This window comes from Suricata suricatta, chromosome 13, assembly GCF_006229205.1.
Source record: "Suricata suricatta isolate VVHF042 chromosome 13, meerkat_22Aug2017_6uvM2_HiC, whole genome shotgun sequence".
Lineage (NCBI taxonomy): Eukaryota > Metazoa > Chordata > Mammalia > Carnivora > Herpestidae > Suricata > Suricata suricatta.
The window spans coordinates 26,885,010-26,906,614 of record NC_043712.1 but is presented as its reverse complement, the minus strand read 5'-3'; the positions used below and the strand labels follow the sequence as shown (position 1 = coordinate 26,906,614).

The 21,605-nt window shown below is 36.9% G+C and overlaps 1 protein-coding gene across 1 annotated transcript; it reads left to right on the top strand.

Annotated features, from left to right (window-relative positions):
- Nucleotides 1–19,394: 19,394 nt before the first annotated feature.
- Nucleotides 19,395–20,339, top strand: LOC115275880 (olfactory receptor 13D1-like). The gene has a single exon (XM_029919640.1). The coding sequence runs from the start codon at nt 19,395–19,397 to the stop codon at nt 20,337–20,339; it is 945 nt and encodes a 314-aa protein (XP_029775500.1).
- Nucleotides 20,340–21,605: the final 1,266 nt, after the last annotated feature.

The following is a 21,605-nucleotide window of genomic DNA, read 5'->3' as shown; positions in this document are numbered from 1 at the left end:
CCTATGAATACATCTAATAAAACAATCATGGAGCACCTGGATGGCTCAGTCAGGGAAGCGTCAGCTCACGTCATGATCTTATGGTTTTATGAGTTTAAGCCTCGCATCGGACTCTGTGCTGATAGCTCATACCTGGAGCTTACTTTAAATTCTGTGTCTCCATCTCTCTCCACCCCCTCACTCATATTCTTTCTCTTTCAAAATAATTTTAAATAAATTTAAAAAATAAGAAATTCTAAATAAGCAGAGCTATACTTTACACATAGTTATGAAACTCAAAAATATTTATCCCCAACATTCTCTCTAAATTTAATGTAACTCAATCAAAAGTCTAATGGAGTGACATTTTCCTTCCCCTTTTGGATATCATTAAGTTGATCTTAAAATTTACATGAAAGAATAAACAATCGAGTCACTAAGAAAATATTGAAAAGAGAAGAATACTGAGACTGATTATAAAGTAGTAGATATTTAGATAATGTATGACTGGTGAAGATAAAAAGACAAGCAAATCAACGGAATAGAATAGAAAATTCAGGAACATCCCAACGATCTCTAAGAGTTTGATAACAGATATCATCAGAGGGTTTGATAAATGATAAAGCACTATAAATCAGTACATAGAAAATGGACTATTTGGGGCACCTGGGTGGCTCAGTCGGTTAAGCCTCCGGCTTCAGCTCAGGTCAGATCTCATGTTTGTGGGTTCGAGCCCCGTGTCAGGCTCTGTGCTAACAGCTAGCTCAGAGCCTGGAACCTGCTTCCAGTTCTGTGTCTCCTTCTCTCTCTGCCCCTCCCCCTCTCATGCTCTGTCTCTCTCTGTATTAAAAATAAATAAAACATTAAAAAAAAAAGAAAATGGACTATTTGAAAATCAGCCAAGGTTATTGATTATTCATATTGACAAAAAAGAACAATAAATGTCCACTTTATATTTATGGTATATATAAATTTGATTAGTCAGAATTTTAAAAGGAAAATTTTAGAACTTCTATGGAAAATTATGGAAGAATATCTTTATGACATACAAGCAGGAAAAGTATTCGTTAAACAACTTAAAAAGCAAAAGGAGAAAAGAACAAGAAATTCAACCTCTTTAAAATCAATAGTTCTATATGACAAAAGACACCACTGAGAAAGTAAATATTAGACATAAATGGGAAACTTTCTCTCTAGTACACAAAATTTATAAAGGATTAGTCCAGAATATGTTTCAAAAAACATAAACTTGGGCATCTGGGTGGCTCATGGTTAACCCTCCAACTTTAGCTCAGGTCATGATCTCATGGTTTATGAGTTTGAGCCCTGTGTCAGGCTCTGTGCACAGAGCCTGGAGCCTACATCAGATTCTGTGTCTCCCTCTCTCTCTGTGCTTCCCCCCATTCACAGTCTGTCTCTTTCTGTATCAAAAATAAATAAAAATTAAAAAAGAATAATAAGAATGAAAGAAAAAACAAAAACATCCAATAAAAAAACAGCAAGTTCTACAACATAAAGTTCTACAACCAATATAAAAATATGAACGAATAATCAAATCAAAAGTAAGCAGAGAAATGAAATATTTTTTCCATGTTTACTTATTTTTGAGAGAGAGAGTGTGTGTGTGAGCGGGGTAGAGCAGAGACAGAGGGAGATACAGGATCAGAAGCAACTTCTGTTCTGACAGCAGACAGCCCCATGAAAGACTCGAATTCACAAACTGAGAAATCATGACCTGAGCTAAGTCAAGTGTTCAATCCTTAACCGACTGAGCCACCCAGGATCCCCTGAAATATTTTTAAATATGACACTGCCCACCCAAAAAGTAAATACTAAATTATGACAATAATATGGACAGACACAAGATCTTATTCATTGCAACTGGGAGCATGAGTTAACGTTTTGAAGAGCAAATAAGCGAGACCAGTGGAGTTGATCCCATAATACAGGTTTGTATTCAGAGAAGGATGAAGAAAAATCTAATCTGTGCCACAATCTAGTGGTCTCATAATAGAAGAGAAAATATGATTCCTTCAGCAATATTTACAAAGAACTCTTGGAAGGACCCGCACAGAGATACACCAACAACTTATAGACATGTAGACTTTATAAATGCAGTAACATACCCTCACTAGCTTATTGGATTAACATTTGGTTCTACCTATCTTGCTTCCTTCTACAGGTATGCATTAACTTAATCTTGTGACAAAGCCAAATAGAAACATCTTCAGGCACAGTCTGTCACATGTATACCCCATACAATTTCCAACACCCTTCAAATAGTATCTACTGTTATGAGAGGCTTAGAAAATGCTTCTCTGAACTAAAAAGACTAGATTAATAATTCAAAAATTAGTTGATACTAGGTATCTAAAGAATTTGTATACAAGGAGCTCTCATACACTGCTACCTGGGTACAAATTTGGAAAATTAGTGAAGATTAATGTTTTCCCCAAAATAAAAGAAAGCATTAAACTTTTAAAACTATTAAAATAAAAAATACACATTACAAAAAAAGATGAATATGCATATTGAATATGACACAAAAATTCCCCTCCTACATATATTCGCTAGCAGTGGTTCTTAACCCCCATAGGACTTATATAGGGACTGGTAACATAAATGGAAAAAAACTTGTCTTTATTTTCCCCAATCTCTAAATGAAATTTAGTAGTTCCTGGGGAAAATTCTACATATGAATTTACTAAACTTTCAAGTCAAAGATAGTCCTCATGTTATTCAAGTTATTAACCAAAGCCCAGAGTGAAATCTACCCCATCCTTTTATTTTTTTCTCATAACCAGATAAAGAAAAGTAAAAACATATATATCATTTTATTTTAATTCCTCATAACATATATGTGGAAAATAATAAAATATGAAATAGAATGTACATGTTCTATGAAATAGAATGTTCTACAATGATAACCTCTGAATCAACTCTCCCATAAATAACAAACATAAACTCTATATAAAGAAAGTTTTTTAGAACTTCCTGAAACCAGGAAGAGGTATTTGAACTCCTATGTTCACTGCAGCTTTATTCACAATACTCAAGATGAGGGAACCACCTAAATGTTTATGGACAGATGAATGGTTAAAGAAAATGTGGAGGGGAGGAGCCAAGATGGCGGAGAGGAAGGGAGCTCTGTAAACTTCAGTATGCCCCATAGATCGAACTGAGAAGGACATTACTCTCATCTGCAGAAGTGGAAGGAGAAAAGACAGACTCCAGAAAGAACACAACCTAGAAGATGCCTGAGTGAGGGAGAACTGGGGAGATTGGAAAACGGGCCAGCCCAAAAGGGGCAGGGGAGGTAGGAGCCCCAGCCCAACATGGGGAAAGCATGCAGAGCCCCTGAGACATAAAGGGAAGAGTGCAATTTGGCCTCGGCTGCAGGAGTGGGAGCACACACCTCATTTCCACAGCATATCTAACCTCCAGCATTGGCTATGAGAATCCCGAATCCCAGGTGCAAACAGGGAAAAAATAGCCCCCACCCCATGCAATCTCGGCAGGGAGTTGGCAGCAGCGGCGGAAGACAGGGTGCGTGCTTCACCTGCAGGAACGTGCAGCTCATCTCTAGCAGCACCTGGCAGGCCCCTCAGGCAGTAGCAGTGCGAATCCCGGCTGGCACCAAGAGAAACTGATCCCTCCCCCTACACGATCACGATCCTTTCTGGTGTCTATGAGGCCCTGCACTTCACCTCCGACAGCTCACCTCACCTCCGACAGAGGCAGCACAAATCTCTGCCAGCGCCTAGAGAAACTGCTCCCTCCCCCTACGAGATCCCAGCTAAGAAGTCAGCCACCAAGGCAAGTACATCTCATGTGTGGTAGCATAAAAGTGCATTGACTAGGATTTTGAAATAAGGCAAGCCTGGCAAATACAGCTTGGCTCAGCTGCGGCACAATGGGATCGGACTGATTCTGATTAGAGTGCCCTGCAGCACATAGTTCCAGCGGAGCCTGGGGTGCTGCAATTCATCTGCCACAACCACTATGGCAAGGCCTCTGAGAGCAGCCCCCAAGACCTACTATACTAAACCACGCTTATTCGTGAGGGGAAGCTGCTGCTTTTTTTCTTTTTCTTTTTGTACTTATTTTTTATTATTATTACCTTTTTTACTTTAAAATTTTTTTAATTTACTCCTTATTTTCCTTTTTCCTTTCTCCCTCTTTTTTTCTCCTTCATCCCATATCTCATCCTTACCCTTTACTCCACTGGTTATACACTTTTAGACTGTCCATTGTCCTTTGTTGTCTCTGCCCCTCTTTATTTTTTTTCCTTCTCTTCTTCTCTTTCCTCTCCATTGTATTTTCTTCCTTTCCCTGTTTTAATTTGTTTGTTTGATTTTTCTGTGCATTTGCGTGCTTCTGTTCGCTGTGTGTTTGTCTGTTTTCCTTCTCAGGGCTACCCCAAGAAACAAGCCAAAGTATGCATGACAGCGAGTCCCAAATCTCGTTGAGTAGGGAAATAAAATAATCAAAGGTACAACAAGAGAAACTGAGAGACACCATTAAAGAATATTTCCTGAAACTCCAGGCCCTGGACAGTCAATAAGCCTCCTTTAACAGAGCAATACTAACAGGTAAACAATGTACAACGAGCTTTTTAAAACTGACAAGAGACAGAAAACTAGCCAAAATGACAAAACGAAGGAACTCTCCCCTGAAGAATCTCCGGGAAGAAGTCACAGCCACAGAACTGCTCAAAACAGACCCAAACAACATACCTGAACAAGAATTCTTAACACCTGTCATAAAATTAATCACTGGGGTTGAAAAATGCATCAGAGAAGCAACTGAAACAATGACTAGGAACTTTGAAAATAGGTGCGATGAGTTAAGGCTATAAATGAGGTGAATAATAAAATGCAGGCAGCCACCTCAAGGATTGATTGAAGAGATAGAGAGAAGAATAGGTTAATTAGAAGATATAGGTATAGCAAAAGACAAAGTTGAAAAAATAGAGAGAAATTGTTCCAGGAGCAGGAAAGGAGGATTCCAGACCTGAGTGATACAATCAAATGGAAAACATCCATATCATAGGAATTCCTTAAGAGAAAGAAAGAGAGAAAGGTCCTGAAGGGATACTACTATTTATAACTGAGAATTTCTTAAATCTGGAGAAAGACAAAGGCATTCAACTTCAAGAGGCACAAAGAACCCCCTTAAGACGTAACTTGAATCGACCTTCAGCACAACATATTATCGTGAACTGGAAAAATATAAAGAAAGAATTCTGAAAACAGCTAGGGATAAAAGGGTCCTCACGTACAAAGGGAAACCTATCAGAGTGTTTACAGACCTATCTAATGAAACTTTGCAGGCCAGGAAGGAATGGCAGGAAATCTTCAATGTGATGAACAGAAAAAAACATGCAGCCAAGAGTCATTTATCCAGCAAGCCTGTCATTCAAAATAAAAAGAGAGATAAAGGTGTTCTCAAATAAACAAAATTGAGAGAATTCATGCTTGCCAAACCAGCCCTACAAGAAATCCAAAGAGGGACACTGTGAGGGAAATGTTTCAAGGAATACAAAGTGCCAGAGACATCACTATAAACATTAATTTGATGGCAAACACAATGACTCTAAACCCACATTTTTTCAATAACAACACTGAATGTAAATGGACTGAATGTTCCAACCAAACGACACAGGGTAGCAGAATGGATCAAAAAACAAAATCCATCTATTTGCTGTCTACAAGAGACTCATTTTCAACCTGAAGATACATTCAGGTTGAAAGTAAAGGGATGAAGAAATATCTATCATGCGACTGGAAGCCAAAAGAAAGCTGGATTAGCCATACTTATATCAGACAAACTGGACTTTAAAGTAAAGGCAGTAACAAAAGATAAAGAAGGACATTATATAAAAATTACAGGGTCACTCCATTAGGAAGAGCTAACTATTATAAACATCTGTGCGCCAAATTCAGGAGCACCCAAGTACATAAAACAATCACATACAGAAACAATCTTATTGATAAGAATATGCTAATTGCAGGGGACTTTAATACTCCACTGACAGCAATGGATAAATGAACCAGACAGAAAATCACTAAGAAAACAATGGACCTGAGCGACACATTGCAACAGATGGAATTGATAGATATATATAAAACTCTGCATCCTGAACATAGGAAATTCACCTTCTTTTCAAGTGCACATGGCACATTCGCCAGGATAGATTACATACTGGGGCATAAAGCAGCCCTCCATAAGTATAAATGAATAGGGATCATACCATGCACACTTTCAGATCATACTGCTATGAAACTTGAAATAAACCACAGGCAAAAGTCTGGAAAATCTCCAAAAATGTGGAGGATAAAACCACCCTACTAAAGAATGATTGTGTTAATCAGGCAATTAGAGAAAAAATTAAAAAATATATGGAAACAAATAAAAAAGGAAAAGATGACAATCCAAAATCTCTGGTATACAGCTAAGGCAGTCCTAAGAGGAAAGTTTATTGCAATCCAGGCCTATTTCAACAAACTAGAAAAAGTGCACATTCAAAATCTAACAGAGCACCTACTGGAACTAGAAATGGAGCAGCAAGAGCACCCCAATCCCAGAGAAGCAAAGAAATACTAAAGATCAGGGAAGAAATAAACAATATAGAATCCAAAAGAAGAGTCGAGCAGATCAATGAAACCAAGAGTTGGTTCTTTGAAAAAATAAGCAAAATTGATAAACATCTAGCCAGGCTCCTTAGAAAACAAAGAGAAAGCAACCAGATAGACAAAATCATGAGTAAAAAAGGATCTATTACAACCAATCCCTTAGAAATACAAGCAATCATCAGATTTTACTATGAAAAATGATATGCCAACAAACTGGACAACCTAGAAGAAATGGACAAATTCCTAAATGCACATGCACTGACAAAATTCAAACGGGAAGAGATAGCATGAATAGACCAATAACCAGTGAAGAAATCAAATATGTTATCAAAATTTCCCAATGAATAAGAGCCCAGGGCAAGATGGATTCCAAGGTGAATTCTACCAAATATTTAAAACAGAGCTAACACCAATTCTTCTCAAACTAACCAAAAAATAGAAACAAAGGAAAACTTCCAAACTCATTCTACAAAGCCAGCATCACCTTGATCCCCAAACCAGACTGAGACCCAGCAAAAAAAAAAAAAAAAAAAAAAAAGAACTACAGACCAATATCCTGAATGAATACAGATGCAAAAATACTCAACAAGATACTGGCAAATCGAATTCAACAGCATATACAAAGAATTATCCACCATGATCAATTGGGATTCATTCCTGGGTTACAGGGCTGGTTCAATAAATCTATCAATGTGATACATAACATTAACAAAAGAAAAGATAGAAACCGTATGATCCTGTCAATAGATGCAGAAAAAGCAGTCGACAAAATACAGCACCCTTTCTTAATAAAACCCTTGAGAAAGTCAGAATAGAAGGAACTTACCTAAACATTATATAAAGCAGTTTATGGAAAGCTCGGAGCTAATATCATCCTCAATGGGGAAAATTGAGAGCTTTCCCCCTGAGATCAGGAACACGACAGGGGTGTCCACTCTCACCACTGTTGTTTAACATAGTGCTGCAAGTCCTACCATCAGCAATCAGACAAAAAAAAAGGAAATAAAAACATCAGAATTGGCAGAGAAGAAGTAAAACTTTCACTTTTTGCAGATGACATGATACTATACATGGAAAACTTGGCAGATGCCACCAGAAGACTTCTAGAACTGAACAATGAATTCAGTAATGTTGCAGGGTAAAAAATCAATGTACAGAAATCGGTTGCATTCCTATACACCAATAATGAAGCAGCAGAAAGAGAAATCAAGAACCTGATCCCGTTCACAACAGTACGGAAAACCATAAAATACCTTGGAGTAAACCTACCCAAGAATGTAAAAGACCTATGTGATGAAAACTATAGAAAATTTATGAAAGAGATTGACGAAGACACCAAGAAATAGAAAAACATTCCATGCTCATGGATCGGAAGAATAAGCATTGTGAAAATGTCATTATTTCCCCAAGCAATCTACATATTCAATGCAATCCCCATCAAAATTGCACCAGCGTTCTTCTCAAAGCTAGAATAAGCTATCCTCAAATTCGTATGGAACCAAAAAAGACCCCAAATGGCCAAAGTAATATTGAAGAAGAAAACCAAACAGGAGGCATCGCAATCCCAGACTATAGCCTCTACTACAAAGCGGTCATCATCAAGACAGTATGGTATTGGCACACAAACAGACACATAGACCAATGGAATAGAATAGAGAACCCAGAACTGAGCCCACAAATGTAGAGCCAATTAATTTTAACAGAGCAGGAAAAAGTATCTGATGGAAAAAAGACTGCCTCTTTGACAGGCAGTGATTGGAGAACGGGACAGCAACATGCAGAAGAATGAAACTAGACCACTTTTTTTTTATTAGACCACTTTCTTACACCATACACAAAACTCAACTCAAAATGGCTGAAGGACCTGAATGTGAGACAGGAAACCATCAAAACCCTTGAGGAGAAAGTAGGAAACAACCTCCTTACCCTCAACCGCAACAATTTCCTACGCTAAACATCCCCAAAGGCAAGGGAAATGAAAACAAAACTGAACTCTTGGGACATCATCAAGATAAAAAGTTTCTGCACTGCGAAGGAAACAATCAAGAAAAATAAAAGGCAACCAACGGAATGGGAAAAAATAGTTGCAAATGACATATCAGATAAAGGACTAGTGTCCAAAATCTATAAGGAACTCAACAAACTCCACACCCAAAAAACAAATAATCCAGTGAAGAAATGGGCAGAAGGAATAAACAGACACTTCTCAAAAGAGGACATCCAGATGGCCTATAGGCACATGAAACGATGCTCAACATCACTCATCATCAGGGAAACATAAATCAAAACTACACTGAGCTTCACGCCAGTCAGAGTGGCTAAAATGAACAAATCAAGAGACTACAGATGCTGGCGAGGGTGTGGAGAGACGGGCACCCTCCTACACTGTTGGTGGGAATGTAAACTGGTACAGCCACTCTGGTAAACAGTGTGGAGGTTTCTCCAAAAACTATCAGTAGAACTCCCCTATGACCCAGCAATAGCACTGCTAGGGATTTACCCAAGGGATACAGAACTGCTGATGCATAGGGGCACATGTACCCCAATGTTCATAGCAGAAATGTCTACAATAGCCAAATCATGGAAAGAGCGTAAATGTCTATTTCCTGATGAATGGATCAAGAAGATGTGGTATATATATATATATACACACACACACACACACACACACACACACACACACACAATGGAGTACTACATGGCAATGAAAAAGAATGAAGAATGGCCATTTGTAGCAAAGTGGATAGACCTCGAGGTTGTCATGCTAAGCAAAATAAGTCAGGAGGAGAAGGACAGATACCATATGTTCACACTCATAGGTCTGATAGGAGAAACCTAACAGAGGAACACAGGGAGGGGAAGGGGGAAAGAGAGTTGGAGAGAGAGGGATGCAAATCATGAGAGACTACTGAATACTGAAAATGAACAGAGGGTTGAAGGGGGAGAGTGAGGGGAGAAGAGGTTGGTCACGGAGGGGGGGCACTTGTGGGGAAGTGCACTGGGTGTTATATGGAAACCATTTTGACAATAAATGATTTTTTAAAAAGGACAAACAAACAAAAAAACTTCACACAATGTTGAAGTAGGGTCTTATTAAAAATAAAATTTTTAAAAAGCAAAAAAATTGTGGTATATATACAATAGAATATTAATCAGCCTTAAAAATGAAAGAAATCTTGCCACATGTGACAACATGGCTAAATTTTAAGGACCCTACACTAAGTGAAATAAACCAGTCAAAAAGGACAAATACTCCCTAAATCCATGATGAATCTAAAATAATCAAACTGATTGAAGCAGTGATTAGAATGGTGGTTGTAAGGGGCTACGAACAGGAGTCAATCAGGGAGTTGTTATTCCACAGGTGTAACAGATATTCAAAATGAGTAAGTTCTAGAAATCTTGGTACAACATTATTCCTATAGCTAACAATATAGTGTTGTGCACTTAGAAATATTTTAAGAAGGGTTATATCTCATGTTAAATGATCTTTCTACAATAATGAAGTTGTGGTTGACATATGCAATTGAATATTACTCAACCATCAAAAAGAATGAAGTCTTGCAATGACATGGATGGAGCTAGAGTATTATGCTAAGTGAAATAAATCAGTCAGAGAGAGACAAACACCATGTGAGTTTACTCATGTGTGGAATTTAAGAAACAAAACAAATGATCATAGGGGTGGGAGGGAAAGTGAGGAAAGCCAAGAAACAAATTGTTAACTGTAGAGAACTGATGGTTGGTGGGTGGGGAAATGGGTTAAACTGGTGATGGGAATTGAGGATCACTTGTTGTGATGAGCACTGGGTGTTGTAAGTAAGTATTGAATCACTAAATTGTAGCCTGAAACGAATATTACACTCTATGTTAACTAACTGGAATTCAAATTTTTTTTAAATGTAAAGATTAAAAAAATTTTAAAAAACCAAAAATGCCTTCTTGAAGTAGCCAACAGTATCAAGAAAATGAATGGGGGTAGTCAACATTTGTAAAAAGGAACAACACACTAGGTAAGTTTCCCTTTTAGTAGTTTCAAGATAAGGGAAGGACAAAGTCACAATCACTACAGGTTAACTAAGATTCAGATGGAAAATTTCACTGACTTGAAGAAACAAAGGACAGAGTTCAGGAAGACCACAGCCGTTAAAAATATAAAAGAAAAAAGAAACACAGAAAAGAGACAGCTAGAGAATAGGAGCCCAGGTTTCTGTATAAGCTCTACCTAAATACTAGCTAATTCCTAAACTACACATAAGCAGGGCTAAGCCTAAAATACCTGAGTAGAGATTTCAGTGTCTACCCAGCTCAGAGAAGATCAGTTTGAAATGTGAGTCCTGCCAAATTACTGTGTGCTAAAACAAAACACCAATTCTCGTGGCAAATTCAATGTTCAAGAATGGGAACAGAAACTTCTACTCCAACAGGCTCTTCTGGAACTTTTCTAGGTTCCCATCAAGGGGCAGAGTCTTGGACTGCTTGGGTGGCTCAAGACAGTTGAGCACCTAACTTCGGCTCAGGTCAAAAAGAAGGAATGAAATATTGCCATTTGTAGCAAAGTGGATGGACCTCGAGGGTGTCATGCTAAGTGATTTAAGTCAGGCAGAGAAGGACAGATACCATATGTTTGCCCTCATACGTCTAAAAGGAGAACAGAAGAAACCTAATGGAAGACCATGGAAAGAAGAAGAGGAAAAGCAAGTGGGGAGAGAGAGGGACACAAAACCTGAGAGACTAGTGAATACTGAAAAGGAACCTAGGGTTGAAGTGCGGGGGAAGGGGGGAAAAGAGGTGGTGGTGATGGAGGAGGGCACTTGTGGGGAAGAGCACTGGGTGTTATATGTAAACCAATTTGACAAATAACTATTTAAAAAAAACTCATGCTTGGGGAGTTTGATCCCCACATCGGGCTAGCTACTATCAGCATAGAGCCTACTTTGGATCCCCTGTACCCTTCTCTCTACCCCTCCACTCCCCATGCTATTTTGCTCTCAAAAATAAATAAACATTTTAAAAAAGTGGTAGAAATGTTCTCATTTTTATGTATTCCCACACACTGGGTGAACATATTTGGCATCAAACTTTAGTAAAGATCCTGGCACATATTTGAATCTTAAAATATGAATAGAATTGTGCTCATTTTTAAAAATTTATTTTGAGAGACAGAGAGTGACAGTGTGAGCAGGGTAGGGTCAGAGAGAGAGGGAGACACAGAATCCAAAGCAGGCTCCAGGCTATGAGCTGTCAGCACAGAGCCTGATGCAGGGCTCAAACTCATAAACTGTGAGATCATGACCAGAGCCAAAGGCAGCTGCTCAACCAACTGAGCCACCCAGGTGCCCCTGAATTGTGAACTTCTAATTAAGGCCTACACAATTCTGTAGTGCTGGAAAAAGAAAAGTGTAGCTGAAAGTACACAGTGGGGACAAGGGCCAGAAAGTTGTTAGAAAGTAAGTGAAATTGAGGGGACAGTTGAAAAGCAATGGCAGGAGTGTGTTGGATACCCCGTGAGGCTGTGCATCTTTTTCCTCACAGGGAATGAAATGAAGGGAATATGATCCCAGTCCTCCAACCATGTCATTCCTTCAAAAAGCCAAATAGTGAAAAGTTGCTGAGATTCCAGCAAAACCAAAAGAAAAAACAAAAACAAAAACTGTTTCATTTCCACTTCTTATGTTTTTCCTATTTATCAGTTAAAAACATAATGAAATTCATTAAAAATGCCTCATATGGTGAAATGAATATACTATTGTTAATCATTAAAAAAAAAGTCAAGAAATGTAGTGTACTCTTATGCATGTAAATATAGTACATGAATAGATGTCAAAATTTTAGTATGTTTTCTATAATTATGATTGACTTTCAGTTTTCCCTTTGGATATTCCAGAACTCCTCAAGCTTCTAGAGTAGGTATGTATTATCTGTATAATCAGGGAAGTAAAAATCAAAGGAAAATTTATGGTATAAAAAGTTGTTATAATTAGTTCTTGAAACACCATCCTTAATGTAACTAAAAGTCACTGCCTTCTATATTATTCAAATATTCAACTTTAAATCACTTCTGGGATTACAAAGTCTCTTAGAAGAAAACAACAGAGGATTTAAATTGGTTACCAGAACCACTGGTGGGGGCTGGAAATAAATATTTAGGGCTCTGAGGTAGGAAAATATTTATGTGACATATTTATTATTGCATAAAACTTATAATATGATGTTCTATTGAGCAGAAAGTTTTGTATTTCCCTCTCCTTCACTACTACTAATAGTTGTGTGTGATTACAGAATACTCAACTGTAGGTTTTAGTTGGATTTACCTCTAAGGAGAAAACTAAGAAGTTAATTCACTGAGGAGGAGCAGCAAATTGTCACAAGAAGTTAGTGAAACACTGATGAAAACACAAAGGAGAATGTTTTACTTGCTTTGAAAACTGAAATCCCAATTAGCCATGCTATCTACAGTAGATAGAGAAGATGAGAATCCTACACTGAAGATTTAATAGGGAAACTTAGGACAAAGATGAGAGAAGAGACATATTTCCAGAAAGGAAAAGGTGAATGGAAACTTGGACTTATGAAGAAGTTATTTTATTTCAAAAGTGATGAATAAGACAATGCAAAAATTAAGAAATAATAATATCCATGAAGAAAAACCATGGATATACATGAACATCATTTTAAATAAATCACTTTCCCTTATTTAAGAAGATGAAATACCAGCCTAGGGGTTTAGATTAAACTAACCTGTGTTATGCATTCAATCTATGCCAGTGATGTTCAGGTAGGTTACACTAATCCTCAAAACAACTCTAAGAATATGTACCATTACCCCATTTTAAATGACACATAATGAAGTGAGACAAAGTTTTCCACAAGGTTTATACCTGAAGATCCCGGCAACAAAGAAATGTTCTTTGTTTCCACACAGATATGTGAATGAGAAACCCCAGGATAATTCTCAACACCATATAAGAAAATGAAAAGAAGCTTTGCTCTAAGTAGAGCACTCTTGCTCATTTTTAGCAACTTTGGGGTTGCTATTTATTCAGACAAGCACTGGAGATCTAGGGATGTCTGATATCATGAAGAATATGTTGTTTCATACACAGGAGGGGAAATAAGCTGAAGGAGGCCATGGGATGCTGAACATAGTGCATTCGATTTCTTTCTGAGGGGGAGGGAGGCACAGTGTTTTAAGAAGTTGCTTGGGTTAAAATCTGGAAGTCGGGGTGAGTACAAGTCCTTTACAAACTCCTACTCTTTTCTCCTGGGAAACTTGGGGAGAAGGGTGAATGCTTCATGATCCAAGTCCTCAAGCAGAGTTTGCTTTCCTTCTACAGGTGATCCCAAAGGTGAGCATCAATCTAAGGAGAAAGATGGACAGAAACAGCCAGGCAAGAAACAAACTTTACTTCTTTTGGGGAGAAATAAAGAAGCTGAGGTAACAAAATCACTAATATCACTGACATTACTCACAATGACTCTATCCTCTCTGCCTTACCTTTTTATTGTATGATATTTGGGTGCCTCACAAGGCACATCCTATCTATACTGCCCACCTGGACCACTCTAGTGAAGTCTAGAATCCTATTCAAACAATTGGAACTGTTTCAGTGTGTCTGCTCAGAGTGCATATATTTGTGAATTGACTGCTTGAAATCAAAACATTAAATTGCCATAAGTCAGTCTGTATTATATATCAATAAAGTCTTTCTCCAATATCCATTAACTGATCTTACCCTTTTATTAGGTTTAATGAAAACTGAGGACAGAAATCTGTAAACGTTTGCCACTATTTAAAAGGAAATTTTTTAATGAATTTTTAAAATTCATTTTTAATATCAAATCCAGTGTAGTTAACATACAGTGTTCTATTAGTACAATATAGTCAGATGGCAGGTCTATATACTATTCAGTGCTCACCAGGATGAATGTACTGTTTTATCCCCATCACTTATTTCACCCATACCCTACCCACTTCCCTTCTGATCACCATCAATTTGTTCTCTAGAGTTAAGAGTCTGTTTCTTGGTTTTTCTCTAATTTTCCTTTCATCATTTGTTTTCTCATATTCCACAGATGAGATCATATGGTGTTTGTCTTTCTCTGACTCACTTCTTTCACTTAGCATTATACTCTCCAACTCTGCACATGCTACTGCAAATGGCAAGATTTCATTTCATTTTATAGGTGAGTAATATTCCATTTTGTGTGTATACCACATCTACTTTATCCATTCATCTATCAGTGGACCCTTGGGCTGCTTCCATAATTTAAGTAATGTAAATCATGCTGCAATAAACATAGGAGTGCATATATCACTTTGAATAAGTGTTTTGTATTTTGGAGGGTAAATATCCAATAGTGTGATTACGGGATTATATGATAGTTCTATTTTTAATTTTTTGAGGAACCTCATACTGTTTTCCAGAGTGGCTGCACCAGTTTGCATGCCCACCAACAGTGCATGAAGGTTCGTTTTTCTTCACATCCTTGCCAACACTTATCACTTCTTCACTTTTTGATTTTAGCCATTCCGAGTGGTGTGAGGTAGTATCTCATTGTAGTTTCACTGGCATTTCCCTCATGATGAGTGATGTGGAGAATCTTTTCATGTGTCTGTTGGCCATCTGGATGTCTTCTTTGGAGAAATGTCAGTTCATGTCTCTGCTCATTTTTTCATTGGATCATTTGTTTTTTGGGAATTGAGGTCTTTCAGTTATTTATATATTTTTAAATACTAATCCTTTATCAGATATGCCATTTGCAAATATCTTCTCCCTCTGTGTAGGCTGTCTTTAATCTTGATTATTTCCTTTGCTGGGCAGAAGCTTTTTATTTTGATGTAGTCTATTTTTTCTTTTATTTCCCTTCCTCAGGAGACATATCTAGAAATATATTACAGAGAAATTACTGCCTATGCTTTCTTCTAGAATTTTCACCGCTTCCTGTATCACATTTAAATCTTTAATTAATTTTGAGGTGGTTTTCATGTATGGTGTAAAAAGGTGGTCCAATTTCATTCTTCTGCATATACCTGATCAATTTTCCCAATACCATTTGTTGAAGAGACTGTTTTTCCACTGCATATTCTTTCCTCCTCTGTCAATGATCAATTTGCCATATAAATGTGGATTTATTTCTGTGTTTTCTATTCTGTTCCATTGATCTATTTGTCTATCTTCGTGCCAATACCATACTGTTTTGATGAGTAGAGCTTTGTAGTATAACCTTAAGTCTGGAATTGTGATGCCTTCACTTTTGTTTTTCAAGATTGCTTTGATTATGGAGGGTCTTTTGTGATTCCATACAAATTTTAGAGTTGTTTATTCTAGTTCTGTGAATAATGCTGTTGGTACCATTATAGGGACTGTCTTAAATCTGTGTAGTGATTTGGGAAGCATACGCCTTTTAACAATATTTGTTCTCCCAGCGCATGAGCATAGAATGTCTTTCCATTTCTTTGTGTCATCCTGAATTTTGTTCACCAGTGTTTTATAGTTTTCAGAGTAGAGGTCTCTCACTTCTTTGCTTAGGTTTTTCCTAAGTATTTTATTATTTTTGGTACAACTGTAAATGGGATTATTTTCTTAATTTTTCTCCATTATTAGTGTACAGAAATGCAACAGAGGTGATTGGGTGGTTCAGTCAGTTAAGTGTCCAAGTCTTGATTTTTGACTTGGGTTATGATCTCAGAGTCCATGAGATTGGGCCCCATGTCAAGCTCTGCACTGGCAACATGGAGCCATCTTGAGATTCTATCTCGCCCCCTCTCTCTCCCTCAAAATAAGCATTAAAAATTTTTTTAATGCCGATTCCTGTACATTGATTTTGTATCCTCTGACTTTACTGAATTCACGTATCAGTTCTGTAGTTTTTCATGTCTTCTTTTAAGGTTTTATGTATGTACTATTATGTCAACTGCCAAGAGTGAAAGTTTTCTTTTTCTTTAGCAATATGGATGGCTTTTATTCTTTGTTATCAAATTGCTTTGGTAAGGACTTCCAGTACTCTGTTAAATAAAACTGGTGAGAGTGGACAACCTTGTCTTGTTCCTGACCTTTGGAAAAAAGCTCTCTTTTCCCCATTGAGAATGATGTCAGCCTTAGGTTTTTCATATAAGGCCTTTATTGTATTAAGGGTTGTTCCCTCTAAACATAGTTTGTTGAGGGTATTTATCATGAATGGTGGTACTTCTCAAATGCTTTTCCTGTGTCTATTGAAATCATCATATGGTTTTTGCCCTTTCTATATTGATGGGATATAAAGCATTGATTGTTGTGAATATTGAACCACCCTTTCATTCTAGGAATAAATTCCACTTGATAGTGGTAAATGAGTTTTTTAATGTATTACTGGATTTAGTTTGCTAGTATATTTTTGAGTACTTTTAAATACTTCTGAATTTTACAGTCATACAATACATATTCTTCATGTTTTGAAAATTTCAAGAATGAGGAAAAATTTAGAAAAATTAAGAATATTAATAATGCTTCCAAATACTGCATTTCAGATAAAACTAGTTAATATTTTGCTGTGGCTTATTCAGCCACATATATACAAAATCTGATCATTTGTACTGTTATGAAACTTCTTATTTTAATGTAACACTATATGAAGAGCATTTTCCTTTCCATTTACTCTTCTAAGAGTATATCTTTTATTTATTGTATAATATATGAAGGTATATCATCTCACAAATATAGAATGACCTATGAACAACATAAACCAGACCTCTAGCAACCTGAATAAAGAAAAAATGCTACAACTGTTCAAATCCTAACCAAACTAGAATCATGAAAGGATCTGAAGTGTCGCTTATTTCACTTTATTCTATTGGGTGGATCATTCAGAAGAGAAAAAGAAGTTAAATAATAGCAATAGTGCCAATACCAATCTTTGACTACTTTTACAAATATACTCAGAGTTTCACGATTTTGAATTATGTGGCCAATGATTTGAGAGAGGTGGTCTTTATTATCTTAATTATGTATCCCCCCATATCTATATTACTAAGGGATTTACTGAGAATGAATATTATACATTATCAAATTCAAATGCTTTTTGGCATCTTTTTAGATGACCATATGTTTTGGTTTCTTGCCTACTTGTTTAGTGTATTTTATTGATACATTTTTGAGTATCAATTTAAAATTTCATTAATTCATGAAATAAACTATATCACGTTGGTAGACAGTTTGGATGCCCCTTTACTATTTATATATATATATCATATATATGCATATATTATATATATATGCACATAAGTAATATTGATCGAGTTTTGTTCTATCCTTGATAGAATAACAGGCTATTTTAGTTTGATAAAATGATTTGTAAAATGTTCCATGTATTTTTTCATATGGAAACAAGTAATGCAGCACAGAAATTATTTCTTGAAAGCTTAAAATAACTCTCATAAGCATTCTTTATCGAGCTTCCATTTTGAAAAACAAGTTCTCATAATGGGATCTCTGTTACCTGCCACAGTACCTAAGGCAGAGATTGAGTTGTATAAATGAATAAATGAAGCATTCTATGAGACATTAAGTACAGAATGCTGTAACAATACATAAAAGGGGTATCCTCCTCACAAAAGGAGGTGAGATTGTTTTCCTAGAAATGGTGTTGTCTAAGTTAGGAAGTTCCCTTCTGGTTAAGAAAACAACATATACAAATGAATAAGAAACAAAGAATGTATTACGGAGAGACTGAGAAAAATAGCATGACCATTGCGGACCATGTGGGGTATCAGTGATACCTCCAGAATTCTGTATTAGAAGAATCAAGGAGTAACAATGTGATTGGAAGAGGAGTTGGAGGACTTTTCTTGGAAGTTATGTTGGGTAGCACACACATTGTTTTACACAGATTATATTTCCCTATTAAAATGCTTTTTGTGGGTTTGCTGATGAAAATCATGAAGAAACAAACCCTCCCTTGACACCATTATAGAAGAAGAAATGGCAAAAGTGAGAGCAAAGGTAACTGCAGAAGTTCAGATAGGACTAACTGATGGGTTGATTTAATGTTTCTGGTAAGGTTATTTTTTCTATTTTCTCTTATTTTAATCTAAATTCTAAGAAATGCTCCCCAGCCTGACACCCCATTCAACAGTTTTTGAGCAGAGAGAAAGCTATTCTTCTTTCATCTTCATATATATATGTAAATATACATTAAATATCATTATATTACATAGAGTAAGCATAATTATATATTATATATTTACCATGTTGGAACCACTCATTGTTCTAGGTACCTAACAGTTTTTATCCCAGTTAATTGAAGAAGACCTCGACAAAAATTTATGTTTTTTACCAGTTTGCTATTCATTTCCTGAGACTCTGAAAAAATAAAAACGTTACTAAAGTCATATCCAGGTAAAATAATATGATGCTAGATGAACATAATCTTTTAAATAAAGACCTGCTTCATCAGAAAACAACTTTAATATAATTGTTTCAATTAATAGAACATCCCTACATATCTATATTTGAAAGTAATTTGTCCTAAATTTTACCTGGCACTTCCCAGAAAAACTCTTGGAGTATTAATAGCCTTCACAATGCTGCTGTGTAGTCCTCAGATGTTTTTGATTTCTCAGAGACTCACTACCATCCATCATCAATAAAATTAATTTCATGTCGCTCCTATTGTGATTCCTAGGAGTGTTTCAAGAATCAAATACAATACCGGAAATGAAGGTGTACTAAAAATCAACATTATAAATTTAAATTTCCATGATTCTTATCCTTTTCTAAACCCTGAATGTGACATGAACACATGAAGATGGGGAATTCTTCAGCTGTGACCGAATTCATTCTGGTGGGACTTTCCAAATACCCAGAGCTCCAGCTTCTTCTGTTCACGCTCTGCCTCATCATGTATGTGATAATCCTGCTGGGAAATAGCCTCCTCATCGTCATCATCATACTGGATTCTCGCCTCCACACCCCCATGTACTTCTTCCTTGGGAACCTCTCATTCTTGGACATCTGCTACACATCTTCGTCCATTCCCCCGATGCTTACCATATTTAAGTCTGGGAGAAAATCTATCTCTTTCATGGGCTGTGCTCTGCAGATGGCTCTCTCCCTTGGGTTGGGCTCCACTGAGTGTGTCCTCCTGGCTGTGATGGCCTATGATCGATATGTGGCCATCTGCAACCCACTGAGGTCCCCCATCATCATGCACAGGGTGCTCTATGTGCACATGGCTGCTTGGTCCTGGATCACAGGCTGTCTAAACTCCTTAGTGCAAACAGTCATGACAATGATATTGCCTTTCTGTGGGAATAATGTCATTGACCATCTTACCTGTGAGATCCTGGCCCTTCTCAAACTCGTGTGTGCAGACATTTCAATGAATGTGTTCATCATGACTGTGGGAAGTACTGTTTTATTGGTGATTCCTCTGCTGTTAATTTTCATTTCCTATGTTTTTATTCTCTCTTCCATCCTGAGAATTCATTCTGCTGAAGGGAGAAAGAAAGCTTTTTCTACCTGTTCTGCCCACCTGACTGTGGTTATCTTATTCTATGGCTCAGCCCTTTTTATGTACATGAAGCCCAAGTCAAAGGACACAAACCCTTCTGATGAGATCATTGGACTGTCTTATGGAGTGGTAACCCCTATGTGGAATCCCATCATCTACAGCCTGAGGAATAAAGAGGTGAAAGAAGCCATGAAGATAGTCCTAAGCAGACACCTGAATTTATTGAAACCATGAAAGGTCTTAAGGCCTTTGATATCTGAAGTGGAGAACTAGATTTTGACTTTTATATTCATGATGAGACTGAAAAACGTACTATTAGGACAGCTTGTATGTTTGCAAAGCCAAATTTGGGACTCTCATTCATTTAATTATAAAATGCTCATGTAAACCTTCTAAATAGTGCCTTACCTGCTGGGTTTCCATTGATAAACAGGTCTGCTAATTGCTCTCATGAAAATCATAATGCTCTTCATTAAGATGAATCAACCTCTCAACCTCAATCTCAATTTCTTTTTCCCTCCCTCGTTGCCTCTCTCTCTCATCTCCTTTCTCCTTTCTCACTTCTCCTCACATCACCCCCCATATATTTCCCTTTCCTCCATTCTCTCTTTCTCTCCTTTCTCTGTTTCTTTTGCTATGCAACATTCCTACATAATGTCACTATACAGTTTGTAGATCTGAACGATACGTAAAAAGATTATAAGTATTTTTCTTTTGAAAAATCAAGTCCCCCACTCCCAGTCCATGTTTTACAGGGTGGGACTGTCCCAAACCCTCTGAAAGTTAGAATAAGCATGAAAACAGGACTTGCCAAAAATTATTAACTTTTTAAAAGTTTATTTCCTTAGTCATAGTGGTTGCTATAGTTTAGCAAGTGACCTAAATCAGGCTAATCAGATATAATCCAAGAGCCCTGTCCCAGTGTCAGAAGAAAAAAAAAAAAAGATTCTTTCTGTAATGACCTCTCAATGGGTAGAATGTAAACCAAGACCTCCTGCTGGTCATCCTTGTCAATATGTGGGAGACACTGAGAAAGTAGAGCTGACATAGGGAATGTGCCTGATGATGCCATTCTAACTCCTGAAACCAATGATGGCTACAATCAGACTCATCTCTGTACAGTTTATTTATATGAATCAAATTAACATTTTATGTAAAACTAATATTAGTTAGATTTTACCACAGACATCCACATACATACTAATTCCTATATCCCCTTGCTTCACATCTTACTTGGTCTACATATGGAGAACATAGTCAAACTCAAAAGCAGAGAATGGAATGGTGGTTAACAGGAGCTGGAAGGAGAGGAAATAGGCAGTTGTTAGTCAAGGGGTACAATGTTTCAGTTATACAAAATGAATAAGTCCTAGGGACCTAGTGTACAACATAGTACGACAGTAGTACCATAGTCAACAATACTTTAAGTTACTGTATACTTTAAATTTTTCTAAGAGTATACTTATATTAAGTCTTCTTACTGCAAAATAACAATGATCA